General features: G+C 31.9%; 3 protein-coding genes and 1 long non-coding RNA gene across 4 annotated transcripts; 1 reads left to right on the top strand and 3 right to left on the bottom strand.

Annotated features, from left to right (window-relative positions):
- Window positions 1-257: 257 nt before the first annotated feature.
- Window positions 258-2,485, bottom strand: LOC104759766 (cytochrome c oxidase assembly protein COX11, mitochondrial). The gene is made up of 8 exons (XM_010482652.3): window positions 2,318-2,485; window positions 1,920-2,067; window positions 1,522-1,822; window positions 1,370-1,422; window positions 1,192-1,264; window positions 982-1,086; window positions 814-894; window positions 258-721 (listed from the first exon to the last, which is right to left on the bottom strand). The coding sequence occupies exons 2-8, from the start codon at window positions 1,997-1,999 to the stop codon at window positions 563-565; spliced, it is 852 nt and encodes a 283-aa protein (XP_010480954.1). The 5' UTR covers window positions 2,000-2,067; window positions 2,318-2,485; the 3' UTR covers window positions 258-562.
- A 280-nt stretch (window positions 2,486-2,765) lies between these two features.
- On the top strand, window positions 2,766-3,336 carry LOC104759760 (uncharacterized). The gene has a single exon (XM_010482647.3). The coding sequence runs from the start codon at window positions 2,810-2,812 to the stop codon at window positions 3,191-3,193; it is 384 nt and encodes a 127-aa protein (XP_010480949.1). The 5' UTR covers window positions 2,766-2,809; the 3' UTR covers window positions 3,194-3,336.
- A 385-nt stretch (window positions 3,337-3,721) lies between these two features.
- On the bottom strand, window positions 3,722-6,781 carry LOC104759752 (gibberellin 2-beta-dioxygenase 6-like). The gene is made up of 3 exons (XM_010482643.3): window positions 6,186-6,781; window positions 4,318-4,660; window positions 3,722-4,210 (listed from the first exon to the last, which is right to left on the bottom strand). Exons 1-3 carry the CDS (start codon window positions 6,584-6,586, stop codon window positions 3,965-3,967), a joined length of 990 nt encoding a protein of 329 aa, XP_010480945.1. The 5' UTR covers window positions 6,587-6,781; the 3' UTR covers window positions 3,722-3,964.
- A 1,700-nt stretch (window positions 6,782-8,481) lies between these two features.
- Window positions 8,482-10,367, bottom strand: LOC104759748 (uncharacterized). Its single transcript, XR_762822.3, has 5 exons — window positions 10,249-10,367; window positions 9,998-10,105; window positions 9,447-9,767; window positions 9,293-9,370; window positions 8,482-9,118 (listed from the first exon to the last, which is right to left on the bottom strand). It is a non-coding gene; the product is annotated as an uncharacterized LOC104759748 (long non-coding RNA).
- Window positions 10,368-14,018: the final 3,651 nt, after the last annotated feature.

Genomic DNA, 14,018 nt, shown 5'->3' with positions numbered 1-14,018 from the left:
GATAGAGACCGCCGTTATTTTTACCAAAATCAGGATTTGGTGATTTAAACCAAATTAAACCGGTATATCTGTAAAATCCGGTTTAAACCGGGTTCTTCGCTTTCCTTTAGCCTCAAATGTGTTTTGTGTATAACAATAAAAAGGAATCACATTCGCGAGTATGATTAAAATCCAGGCACATACTTTGGCCAAACACATATATCAGTACTCAATATATATTAACTTGATGTATTCAATAAATAGTAGACACTTCAAAATCCACAAACACTGCATATTCAATAAAGTAGTAGACATACAACAAAATTTCCATCGTTGTAGAGTTGAGAAACTCGAGCTAGACACAAAAGCTCCACAGAAGAGAAAATGAATCGAGCTAGCAAAAACCGAAACCAGAGTTTCTAGCAAATTCAAAAGTACCAACATTCCACTTCTTTCTTTCTGTTCCGTGGGTTCTGAACAAATATTAACCAACAGTTTTCCCAAAATGGAAATTGATTATTGAATCTATCTAAGGGAGACTGTGTCACACGTTCATTAGTTCTCTTTAAAAAATGGACACTTCTTATTTGGTTTCTTGAACTGGAACTACAGAGCTGCTATTGTTGACCGTATCTGTAGTATTTTCCTCTGACACTTTGAAGAAAGTGTAAGACAATATCAAGTTGTTGATTCCGTCCATTCTTGGATCAGTCTCAAACTCAGGATCAATGTAGAAGAAGACCTGCGAAACCAAGTACTAGCAGGTTTTAATGGATTCTGGATTTTATTTGAGGAAAAATATCACAGAGAAAACAAGAACAAAAGAGTAGTCACCGGCATGTCGATTTGCTCCCCGGGAAGGAGTCGCTGCTCCTCAAAGCAAAAACATTGTATCTTGTTGAAATAAACTCCTGCCTGGAGAAACCAATTTAAGATTTTGAGAATCGATCAGCATATATTTTAAGGGAAGCTGATAGGGCACAGATTCTAATATATACATACCTTCATGGGAGTGACATTGTATGTTGATACCCCGGTTATTGGAGATGAACTTTTGTTTTCAGCAGTGTAAAAAGCGAGCGCACTTTCTCCTGGCTTTACTCTAACCTATAAGAAAGTACCAAAACCAAAGACATCCCTTAGACAAAAATCACAACATTCTTAATGTTATAATGAAGTCAAAACATTCTTCTTCACATATAAAGTCTAAACCTCTCTTTGAGTTGGAGTGAATTTCCATTGCATCCCATCTGCAACATCAGCATTGAACTGCACTACAATCTCCCTGTTTACGGGTCAAACATGGTAAGCTAGCAAGTTCATCACAAAAATATATAAAGAAGAAGATTATGATTATATGAATGGTGTTAAGAGACAGATGAATAGACACCTTTCAGTGACGGTACCAGATTCGGAGTGCCTAGCAATCTTCTCCTCAACAGTCTATAAATACAAGGCCAAAACAAAACAACTGAGAAAGAGATAATACAACGAATTGAAACCTCAGAGGAAAAAGGAAGAAACAAAAATGATATATATTACCTCTTTGCGTTGAACAGTACCTCCATATCCAGTAGCTTGGCAGAATGTTCTATACAAGGGCACAGCGGCATAAGTTAACCCCACCATACCAAAGACAAGAGCAGTGAGGTAATAGAGCATTTTCTGTGATTTGGTTTCTGTTGGAGAGTGAGTAGAATACTGGCGATGGGTACCGAGTAACATCGACTTGGCAGCAGCAGAGTGGGGATTCAAGCTTCCCCAAAACACTCTCTTGTCTCGGAGATTATGCTCATTGCCTTTAAAAGCTCCATGAGTGTAATAACGAGAGCATAAGACAGTCCTACATCAACAATTAAGAAAAGGATATAAATAGAACTTTCTTTGAGGAATTTAACAAACAGTTCATGTGCGTGCATATCAAGGTGTAATTCAGTTACCTCGAAGGCTGCGATGCTCGATGAAGGTTCTCTAAATATGAAGAAATCCGAGTTCCTCTACAAGCCTTCGACCAAGACATGGCCGAAGATCAATTCTTTTTTCAATCGATCAACACAATGAGATACACCACCCACACAATAACACTATCTGCACAACAAAGAAACACGAACCCACAAGACATTACTCGAATGAAACTTGCAATTAATTTCAACGATGGCAAAATCAAACCTCCGGCTTCATCAATAATCGGAGAAAACAAATCAACCCGAGGCCATTGCCGTCGATCGTAACCGAATCAGAGACAAACAACGTTGCCAGGATCGATTAAACAGTGTTGTAACCTAACAGAGAGAAAGAATGCGAAGGGGGAAAATAAGAGAATAGATAAGAGACTAACCGGTGAAACGAACGGCGTTCTTGTGTCGTCGGCGGGAGAGAGATCAAACACGTCACTGGAAAACAAAACAACAACAAAAACACTTTTGTTTTGTGGATTAAAAAAAAAAAGTCAACAAGTCAAACAACGACTTGTCTTGTTGTCTGGTAAAAAAATATTAGTCGGTTCTTCAAAAAAGTTTATTCACTTGAACTCGTCTTTATGTAAAGCCCATAATTATCATTTCAAATGGCCCAATAAGGCCCGACTTATTTAACACTTTATAGTTCATACGTAATTTACCAATTCTGGATTAGTATGCCTGTCATTAAAGATTACAAATATTTTCTAGATCTCTAATATTAATTACGAATATATATCATTTATTGTGTTAGATCTCTATATTAATAATCTTTACCATTATTACACACAAAACGTCAATAATATATATACATTTCATAAATTTGGTGGTCACTTTTTTCGCACGTCTAAAGCCTAGAAACTTTGTTCAGCATGGCCGAGAGAACTCGCCGTTCGAATGATGTTGTCGTCACAATCCTTATGGCCATTGTGATCCTCGCATCTTCGATCATAATCAACGCCACAGATTCTTCAACCGACGATTCCATTAAGTGCACACCTTGTCTCCAAAAACTGTCCCCTCCGCCACCACCCCCGTCGCCTCCGCCACCACTCCCGTCACCACCACCACAGACAAAAGTTACTGACTGCCCACCATCGCCTCAGCCTCCACCGCCTCCGCCTACTTACAGATACACATATCCGCCGGGAGACTTGTACCCCATTGACCGTGACTTTGGATCGGGGGCTGCAGGAGAAAGCTTCAAGGTGGTGAAGTTGGTCGTATTTGGAGTTATGGTTTTTATGATTCTTTGATTATAAATTTATTCATTTTGTTGTTTTTGAAATTTCATAGCTAGGGTTTCCGCATAAAGATTTTTTTGTTTAACTTTGAATGGATTTTGCCATTTTGGTATGTTCTAGCTAGTTATTCTTTAGTTATAATATCTCTTTAGTTATTCTTTTTTTTTTGTCACAATCTCTTTAGTTATTCTTAAAATTACTAGTTACGGATTTGTCTGTTGCAACCATTTTATGAAGGTCTTAAATGAAATCAATTATACCTTTTTTCTCTTCTTTTTTTTTGCCGTCTAAATCACTTCAAGTACATACCTATATATGAAGCCGATTTTGGATAAAGAATGTTGTGGAGGTATGATATTAGTAATATGATGGTGTGTTGTGGAGAGTACAAGACCATTGCGATCTGACGCGTTTCATATTATGGTCCAGATTTTGACCGATCAGAAACTTCAAACTTTTTTTCTAATGAAAAGTCGGTTTATTGATAGTGTGTGATGCTTGACGCGTAAATGGACAAAAAGGAAACTAAAATAACACCAGTTATAGAAATGTTCTCTTGGTTTTTCTTTGGCAAATTATATAATCCATATTCATTCTTCTTTCACATGTGAATTGACGACCAAAACTCAATATCTTTTTTCCTATCTTTCCATCTAAAAGTATACATTTCACATGGTACAGTATATATTTTTTGTGTAACAAAAAACGACAATCTTTTTTCTTTTTAAAGAACCCAAAAAGAAAAAAAAATCTAACTTTTTAATAACTGGTGTATTATATAATTTATGAAGTCTTGAAAAACTCGAGACGAGGAACACCTAAACGGAGAGAGTATGTTGCTTTCTTGTAGTCACCCCACGTGAACGAATTATACCGCCGTGGATGTTCTGATGACACCATTTTTGGCAACGGTGATATTTTTGCCTCTAACGGTGGCGCTGCAAAGTACATCGCCGACATACGAGGCTTCTTTGCTGTGTTTGCTAATACCCTGTGCCTCACGCTAGTGAATCTTCCATTCGTCAATGCCTATGTATATTGATTTAGAGAGATTAATTACTAACTGATTATGAAACATATTTTGTGTGTCTTTACGAAAAACAAAAAAAAATGTGTTTATCATGATAGAAGTATACCTGAAGGCAGTCACCGACCAATACAAAGAAGCATGTAGGGTCAGATGGGATTGGGATCCACAAGCCGTCACGTGAGCAAATCTCAAGTCCATCAACGTCGTTGGATCTTAACACCGTCAAGATCTGAGGGTCAGAATGCTCTCCGAAACCTATTTGGCTAACGCCTCTCAACGCGTACGGTGCAGGTGGATAGTGATTTACCCGCAAGATCGAATCGCTACGAACGTCTCTGATTAGTTCGCTCACTTCACTAGACCTCTGTCCCCATAAATTCTCGACCGTCAGATCAATTATCTCACATGCCAAGTCTTTAACTGCGCGTATGTAATCGTTCGTCGCCGAGCTATAAAAGAGAAAACAACACGTGGAAATTACTAACACAAGTCAACAATTGACGGAGAGACATATCGTATATGGTTTTGATTGATTTTTGAATTATTACTACAAATATCAGAAAACAGAAAAAAAGAAAAGACATGAGATTATGTTCAGAGGAATGTTCGAAAGTGAGGGACCCCATGATTCTTTTTTTACAAGTTGTCATTTAAAAAAAAAAAAAAAAAGAAACGAGTCAAAGATTGATTCAATATTGACGTTACGAATTTTGATTCTTTGACGTCTCAAAGTGTTTTCTGTGTTCATGCGCAATCTTCCACTAATTGACCAAGTCTATTCAACTAGTATTGTTTATTATATTACTTTCTAATACATAATAATGTACGTCTGTGCTTAATCTGGATTTTTCAAATTAATTGTGACTACTAGTAACATGGAGCCCATGAATGATATTTTATAGTTCGATTCCCACCTTGATTTTAGTAAAATATACATTTAAAATGGTAGCTTAAGTCACCAAATTAAGGGGAAAATAAAAAAAAAGATTTTGATTAATCAACCATGTCGCAGTCAAGGTTGCAAAAGCATTTTCACAAATTTTGATATTTTAATATATATTAGAGAAAAATGGCTGGCATCCTTCCTAATTGTAAACATACCCTACAATATACTATGAACGATGAATAAAATCCAACTGTTATATAAGTGTTATTGATTACAACAAACTATAAGGTGAACCGGCATTAGGTTGGTATGATTATTAAATTTTGTACCACTAATTTAAAAAAAAAAAAACAAACGAAAAACAAACAATATGGGCAAACTTTAGTGGCAATAAAGGAACAAGACTGCTAATAATTAAAAAGCCGTGTCTTCTGGTCATTATCCATTATTCGACATTGCATCTCTATTTCTTTCTCTCTCTCTTTTTAGGTATCTCACAAGTCACATTGTCACACAATCCACATCAATTTCAGTTGGGTCAACTTTCATACACTCACACACAGATCCAATATTTATAATAAATTTAGTTTGTAGACGCAACAAAAAAGATGCTCAGTTCCACATACATACCTATGGTTTGTTAATTTTCTCTAATGCACTCATTTGAGTTTATTCAATACGCATCAGATCCGAATTTTCTCACATGTGAAGGTAAGTTAATTGTGAATACGTTAACCAACACTCTCATACAATCGTTTTATTTGTTTGGAATATTAACGTACGTATAATTCGTTTATTTTATTGCTATATATCAAATATAGCGTGTACAAGAATATTTTGACATAACATTTAAACGTTTATTTTTCTTTCATATGGCTAAAAATTATACAGGTCCAAAAGACCAATTATATATACAAAATTATGTCAAGGAAAAATCTTTATATATAGCTTTGTAAATTTAAATGATAGTAATAGCTAGAATAAAGTAGGTTCGAGAAACAATAAACACGCAGACACAAAATATGTTAAAGAACAAAGCAAGATTTGTAATATGTAATATATATATATATATATATATAAGTACGTACCTGAACTTGAAAGGATCATCATAGGAGATAGTCTCAGATTTATCAGCGACAGCTGTCGGGTTTGCGTGGAGAAGAAGATACTCAAGCTCACCTAAATCTCCGTTAAACCCGATGTTCTTGCATCCGTAACCGAACGGGCTCGCCGGACCTGCTCTTAGCTTATCCGATTCCGGTTTATTAAAGAACTCTTCTCCTTCATGCTCGAATCTGGTTATTATCTCCGGTTTAACTCCGTGGTTTATCACCTTGAAAAACCCGTTATCTTCGCAGGCCTTTACGACCTCATCCGATAGTTTTGATCGGTCGTTTAAAGAGAAATCGATCACCGGAAAGTTATATTCCGGCGAGGATCTCGTCTTCTTTCCGGTGGTTCGTGGCGGTGTTGAAGATGGCAAGACCATGTCTTCTCTTTTCAATGAAAAATAACAGTTTTTTATTATTAGTAGTAAGGAATGAAATCAGGAGGTTTTGGAATCTGATTATGAATGTAGAGAGCGAGTATATTATATATATAGTGTATGGGAAGAGAAGAAAGGTTGAATTTGGATAAAATAAAATATTTTCATTAAAAAGTCTTTTTCGAATTCATTTTGTATTATGCTACGGTTGACAAATGGGGGAATATTAAAGTAATCGTCTCATCATACAATACTGTGTATCGCGTAAGGTGGGCATGTCATCAATAGGGACGGTCGAGTTTTTTTTAAAACAAAATTATTGCCAAGATAGATGAAACTTGTCTCTTAATTAAATTATACATTTTTTATCTCTATCAAAAAAGAAAAAATCTTTTTGTGAAATGGGTTTAAGTTATGCATTTCATTAATCACCCTAACCCTTTTTTTTCCTTTTCTAAATGTATTATGTTTTTGTCAACATTCTTTCGCAACCTTGTAACTATTAAAATCGGGTAGTTTGAAATTTGGTGGTAGGAAATTAAGTAGTAGAGATGTTTGATGTTCAAATATTCTTAAAATAACTTAGAGATTGCGCACTTATTGCCTAAAACACCGTGTTTGGTTAGACATAAGACTTGCGTATATTTAATACTATTGATTTCGTTCTCTAACACTACGATATATGATTGGGGGGACATATATATTAAATACTACAATAGAAGTTGATCAATTATTGGTGTGACTATTGTCAATAGAAGGAGTCCGGTTTTAGATGTTCGACACAAACAAAAATGATTTATTTATATACGACTAATCTATAAAATCATAAGAACTCATGAACCAATAGAAATCCGAAGAACTAATTTAAAAATGGGTTTGACTAACTTAAACTAAAAGACGAGAGTTTTATTTAAGGGTTTGACAGATATAATAATTTTCTCTTAATTAGGTTATACTAGGTTGGAACCCGCACTACGCCGCATGTTAGTTTTTTTATTTTATTTTATTGTTTTTTATATAATTTAATATATGTTGTTTGGAATTAAATTTCATAAGTTTTTGATAATTTTAATGCTAATTTTGTTTTTTTTTGTTATTAGCTTGAGTTTTTGATTTGATATATTTTGTTTCTGAATATATTTTCATTTTATTACCTTAAAAAAGTAAGTTTTGTTTTTTTACTTCAAAATGATATTCTTCTTTTACTAAAAGTTTAAAACAATACTGAAGATTTTGGATGTAAATACAGTGAATCCAAAATATTCAGTTTTCATAAAAACAATAAAATTAAATGTATATTTGAAAAATAAAAGTATATTCAAATGAAATTTAAATTGCATCTTTAATATAGATTTTATCAGTGTTTGTTGATAATATTTTGGTTTTTAGTTTTTCATTTTTTAATTATTTTTTGCTGCATTTTTTCTTATAAAATCATAAACTAAAATATTATTTGTGGTTTCTTGTCCTTCACCCATGAAATAACATCAATCCATCAACTACATAAACCAAATAAACCCAAACAAGAACACGAACATTCAAAAACTATCATATTATGATGTAAATAATAATAACAAAATCAACACAAAATTAGCATTGAAATTATCAAAAATTAATGAAACTTGACTCCAAACAATTTCTACTAATTCATGAAATTGAATAAAACAAAACAAAAAAAATATATGACAAAAAATAAAATTAAAAAACCAACCCGCCGCGTAGCGCAGATTTCAACCTAGTATAGACTAACAATCTTTTTTTTTTCCAGAGTGAAATTAGCTATAACTGTTTTTCCATAACTATGTAATGTATAAGAAAAAAATATGGATTTATAATATTACTTCCTAAATATACAAATTTATTTTGAACTTAATTTCAAATATGCCACAAATAAGGAATTTTTATTTAAAATATATAAAAATTCTATTCAATTTTATAGTCATTTATTATAGTCACAGACAACGTGTATATAATTCATTATAATTCAGACTAACATTATACATGTAATTTTTATCTTTTACATGGAACAAGAAGACAAACATTCACTATAGTCATCCTCAAAGCAAATGATCCAAAGTTCCAACCTTTAAACGATAATTCAGATACAATTTTCACCTGCAGCTCCGTCGTTGTTACCCTTCTTCACCCACACCATAACCTTTGTAGACGACCAATAATGTCTTTGGTTTCGGTAATAACCTTTTTCGCTAGTAAAACCTCACATGTCCATTCTCAAACCTACTACTCCCAACAAAATATTGTTTTTTCAATAGAAAGCACATAAATTCAATTTCCTGAAACGAGAAGTTTACTGATTCGCATCCCAGAATTTAACAGTTGACCCATCAGCAGTTTTTATATACCGTCCATCTTGACTCACTTCATCACTGGTGACAAGAGACTTGGTTTCTAATGTGTGCACAATTTTACCAGTCCTCACAACCCACATCATGTTCAAGAGAAGAAAGACTTGCGATTCAAGTCGAAAACACGAAGAATTATCTCAAATCCTCTTGTGATTAGAAATTACGTATCCTGAAGAGAAAACCATGTCAGACACATACCTTACATGATTCTTACATAATACATTTCCTTAAGCATAACAAAAGAACAATGAACAAGTACATATATAGCAAGACCACTACAACATAAACTAATGAATCTTCTGTGTAGAAAACTGTTACACAAGCAAAAAAGTTGTTTATATACCTGGGAGAAGGCGCATGCTCAAGCAATTTTTGCTAAAAAGAATGCAGGACATCTCCGATCAAAGCATCCCGAAGTTTCCTAAAAATAAGCCAATTATAGATGAAAAAAAGCACAGACCAAATAATCAAATCAAGAATGGATAGAATAAACCAACATAAATCCCTTGAAGTCCACTACTGTCACATAATTTCTCGTCCAACTCCAGCTTGGAGTCCTCCAAATTGTGCAATATGGTGGTGCCACTGCATGCCGTATCGAGAATTTTCACGTTTTTTGCTATCAACCTTCTTAAAGCTACTTAGAGAAACAACTTTCCTACTCTTCTTGTCCTGCTTCAACCGATAACCATCATCCTCATATATGTTTTTCCTTTTAAAGCTCTTATTAACTGAATCCTTGGAAAAGCTAGACTTATACAACGTCTTAAGATCTAAGGACATGGATATCTTCGAAATTCCCACTCCATTAGAGTTACCTAGAATCACAAAACCAAAACCAGAATCATAAAACTACCCAAAAATTGGACTGCGAATCGGGTCCCAAAATCAACCAATCGAAAATTCCCAAAAGTATTGAGATTAATAGGAAGAAGAAGAAGATTAACAATATCTAAAAAGTGGAAATCGACCGATAGGAAGAAGAATAAGATTAACAATTTCTAAAAAGAAATCAACTTTGTAATCAGAAGGGAAGTTAGATTAATACCCCTTTGCGAGAATTGGGTTGAAAAGCTAGCTCACGTCTGGTGACGACATGTCCTTTGTTCAACCCAACGAACAAACCGGTCTTCACTGCTGGAGTTATCATCTTCACCTGCAACAAACTCAAAACTTTAGAGAAAAATAGATTATCTCTAGTCTAACTTTGAATAGAACAGTTCTCAATCAACAGAGCTGACAAAATTGAATCTAGAACAAAGAGATTGAGAAAACTATTGAATGTGATTGCAATTTCACCTTCACCATTTTCTGTTTCTCCACCAAGTAACTCTCGCGTGAGTAAAATATCCTTTCGTCTCGTCTTTATTTATTTGTTTTTCCATATTTAGTTCCTTTGTTCATCTAGCAAACAAAAGCTTAGCTGTATTATTTGTTATAATTTCGTTGGGTATTTGTTTTAATTGATGTGTCACTCTCTACTTCAATACAAAAGTTAATGTATCTTGATATGGTGAAAAACATTATAATTTTATTGTATTGATATTCTCTTTAAGCTAGATGTACCTTAGGCTTAACATCAATCACGAAAGATATTGTTAATTGATTGTGTAACCAACACAAAATGTAGAGCATGTCAAGATTTGTCTTTCGATATGATAGACATATATTTTAAAATAATAATACTCGTACAATATAATTTTCTGATGGAAAGGGAAAAAAAGGAAATGCTAGAAGAGATACGTGGAAAAGGGTAACAAAAGCCTAGATTGGCAAAGCGTTTGTAGGAGCGTTATGTGGAAAACGCTATGAGTCAACGCCAATCAAGATTTTTTTTTACTCCTTTCACACGTGTAAGAAAAACTGGTAACTACTCTAAAAACCTAAGGGTTATCACGCTGGATATGGGAGAGTTTGGACTATTATTTTTAAACAATTATCACTTAAATATATTAATTTTGAAACCAAAATATTCTGGTAAAAAATATTTAACTTGAGTCCAAATAAGAAACAATATATTAGAATATGCTTTCAATATTCCCTAATTCAAATTTAAAATTAATATTTTCAAAATATATATTTAATTTTAATTTATAAAATTGCTAATTTTTCGTTATTTGTTTTTTTTGCTTTCGTAGATATTTTTCATAATTTTATTTTTTAATAAAATTAGTTCTAAATAAATTTGTTTCAAAACAAAGAATTTTTATTTATAAAAAAAATAAATATATATTTTAGGTCTTACTCCCAGTCCCCGCTCACAGCTCCCTCCTCCCCGCCCCTGCTTCAGCTGCTTACCGTTGTTGTTCCCTTCTCCGCTTTGCCAATCTAGCCTAAAGAAGTAGGAAAATGTAAGGGGATGATGGGACAGGTGTAAGGCTCATATGCTGGCACGTAGTAGACATGGTCAACCATGACGGCTCCTATTAGCCGTCCGATTAACTAAAACACTCTTTGTCGTTGCCCATATTCTTTCAATTATATATATATGTATATATACATTTTCCAAATACATTTAGCAAATAAATCCTAAAGTTGTCATCTATTTACAAGACTACAATTGTATTAAATTATTAAATATTAACTTGGTAATTAATTTAAATAATACTAAGATTCCAATTTTTGAAAACAAATTTCCAAAAAATCTGCGTAATAAATAATCTATTAATTGCTAAAAAATCAGCCGAGATTTTCGATTTCCAAACATTAATTTCGATTATTTTTCCTCATAAAATATGTTAACAATCAAATTTAAATACCAAAAGATATCATATCCCTACCATATTCTTTAAAAAACAATAGAGTGTTTATTATATTTTTTTTTCCTTCTTGATTAAAGAGCACTATCAATATTTTGTAATATCATATACTTGGAATTTTTAGAATATAGTTTTTTTTTTTGTCATGGTGTTTATTTCAGTTCTCAAATATAAGGTTTTCTTATACAGTTAAAGTCATTATTGTTTATTTTACTTTATTATAAAAACTATAGTTTATTTTATGTTTAATGCTTTTAGTTTCACAAATAGTTTGGTTTGTATAAAATATATGTTCATAAACATGAACAAGATGAATCAAAACAAAAATAGAGAAGTCTTAGTTTTCGTTTTTATTTATTTATTTTTCGTTTTTTCTTAATTCATGCAAATTATTTTATATTTTTTAGATAATAACTATAATTATTTATCTATATTAAAATTACATTTTATTTTTTGACAATAAGAAAAATCTCTAATAAAAAAATTCAGTAATTACAATTAAAATCTTTTATGATTATAATTAATTAGTTTCCAAATTAGACAATTTATAACAAAAGATAGTTAATGACTTAATGTGATAGCTAAAATCTCGCAATTAAAGCAAAATAAAAACGTGATTATGAATAATTATTTTATACTAGAATCTAATTATTTTAAGAAAACTCTACAAAAATCTAAATTATTTAATGTAATTTCGTTTAACGTCATATCTTCCTATAAATACTCCCTTCAGATTTTTTGGCTTTTATTATGGTAGCCTCATGATAACCAAATCGTTTTTTTATGCCTGATTGGCCATTTTTAGCTAGATAGTCCTGCTTAAAAAAAGAAAAGTTATATTAGTTAAAGAAAAATAATGTGATTTTGAGAAGAGAGTTCTTTATAGGTGATAAACTTTTCATATAATTCAGATTGTTTGTATACTTTTCACTATATTTTCAAGACTGTTAAGTTATTTTCTGAAACTAATATTTAGCAAAATCTTTTATCCTACAAAATCAATCACGATAAACAATATTATCTATATGTACATGCACAATCAAATATTTTTCCATTTAGTTATATAAAATAATTGTCCACGGGTCATTCTCTAAGTTTTGAAAATGATACATTGTATAATATTTCTCTATGTATTTTTTGGTATATTTATCTATTTATTTATTTCACATATTATTATCCAACTAAAATTATACAATTTAAATAATTATAAACATATTCGAAACCAACAGAAAAATTTTAAAATCTAGTTATTATTCATTTTAACTCTCTCTCATTATTATTATGCTAACAATACCTAGTAGTAGTAGTAGTCCCTACTTATACTACTCCTATTATTTATTGTAAAAAACCACCTTTTTGGTTCGTTGTTTCCTTTTTCTTTAAAATTTATTTGCTTCGGATATTTATATCTCAAAGCTGAATCTAGCAATCCGTGAATTTTTTCTCTTCTAAAAGTGGACATGTTTATTTTTTGAAACATATCAGATTAAAAATCTCACGTTGTTAGTTTTTAAGATGCTTGTAAACTTTTTTTTTTTTTTGGGTTTAGTATTAGTTTATGAATAGGAGAGTAGTTATGTTAAATCATACTTAGTTCTTAACTTCTTATTTGCAAGATTCTTATTATAACTTTATTTGTTGATAAAATATAGATTTTGGATGCTAACATATTCGATTTTAATACTTCCAATCAAGCTTTTATACAAACACATTATAAAACCTTATTTGAGTTTGAGGTCCTTTTTCTCGTATTCTTTCAATAAAAAAAAAATTACATTGCATAATTTTTTTTTTTTTAATTAATTTTTTGTCCCCCGAATGTCAAATGAACTAGCTAGTGGCGTAATACAAGACTACGCAAGTTATCTATCTATCTAACAATTAAATCAATGTTTTACATGAGTTGTTTTGATGTTAGTTAGGTTCACAGTTACTCAAATTGGAAAACCACATTCGAACAACATTTTTTTTATATAACATCTGAACAACAAACTTAACGAGAGAAATAGATACATTCGATTCATTCCAATTCCTTTAAATATTCAAAAAAGAATTATAGAAAAGCGGTATGGGTGATGAAGTTGACTAGAGACAGGATGGATCAATGGAACATGCCATCTGACATATTCGCCGACATTATCCCCATGAATGAAACATACATATCGGTTATATCAAACCTAACTCTCTCACTTTAAAATTTGGTGACCATTTGCTAAACATTTCTCTGTTAGTTTTATTATTTTTATACGTCTCCTCATTTTATATACACATATCTTTGATCAATTCCGAGACATCCAATCTGAGATTTAT

The sequence above is a fragment of the Camelina sativa genome, chromosome 3 (genome assembly GCF_030686135.1).
Source record: "Camelina sativa cultivar CO46 ecotype springtype chromosome 3, ASM3068613v1".
NCBI classification, from domain to species: domain Eukaryota; kingdom Viridiplantae; phylum Streptophyta; class Magnoliopsida; order Brassicales; family Brassicaceae; genus Camelina; species Camelina sativa.
Note: the sequence above shows the minus strand (reverse complement) of the source record. Positions and strands in the feature narration are given on the sequence as shown.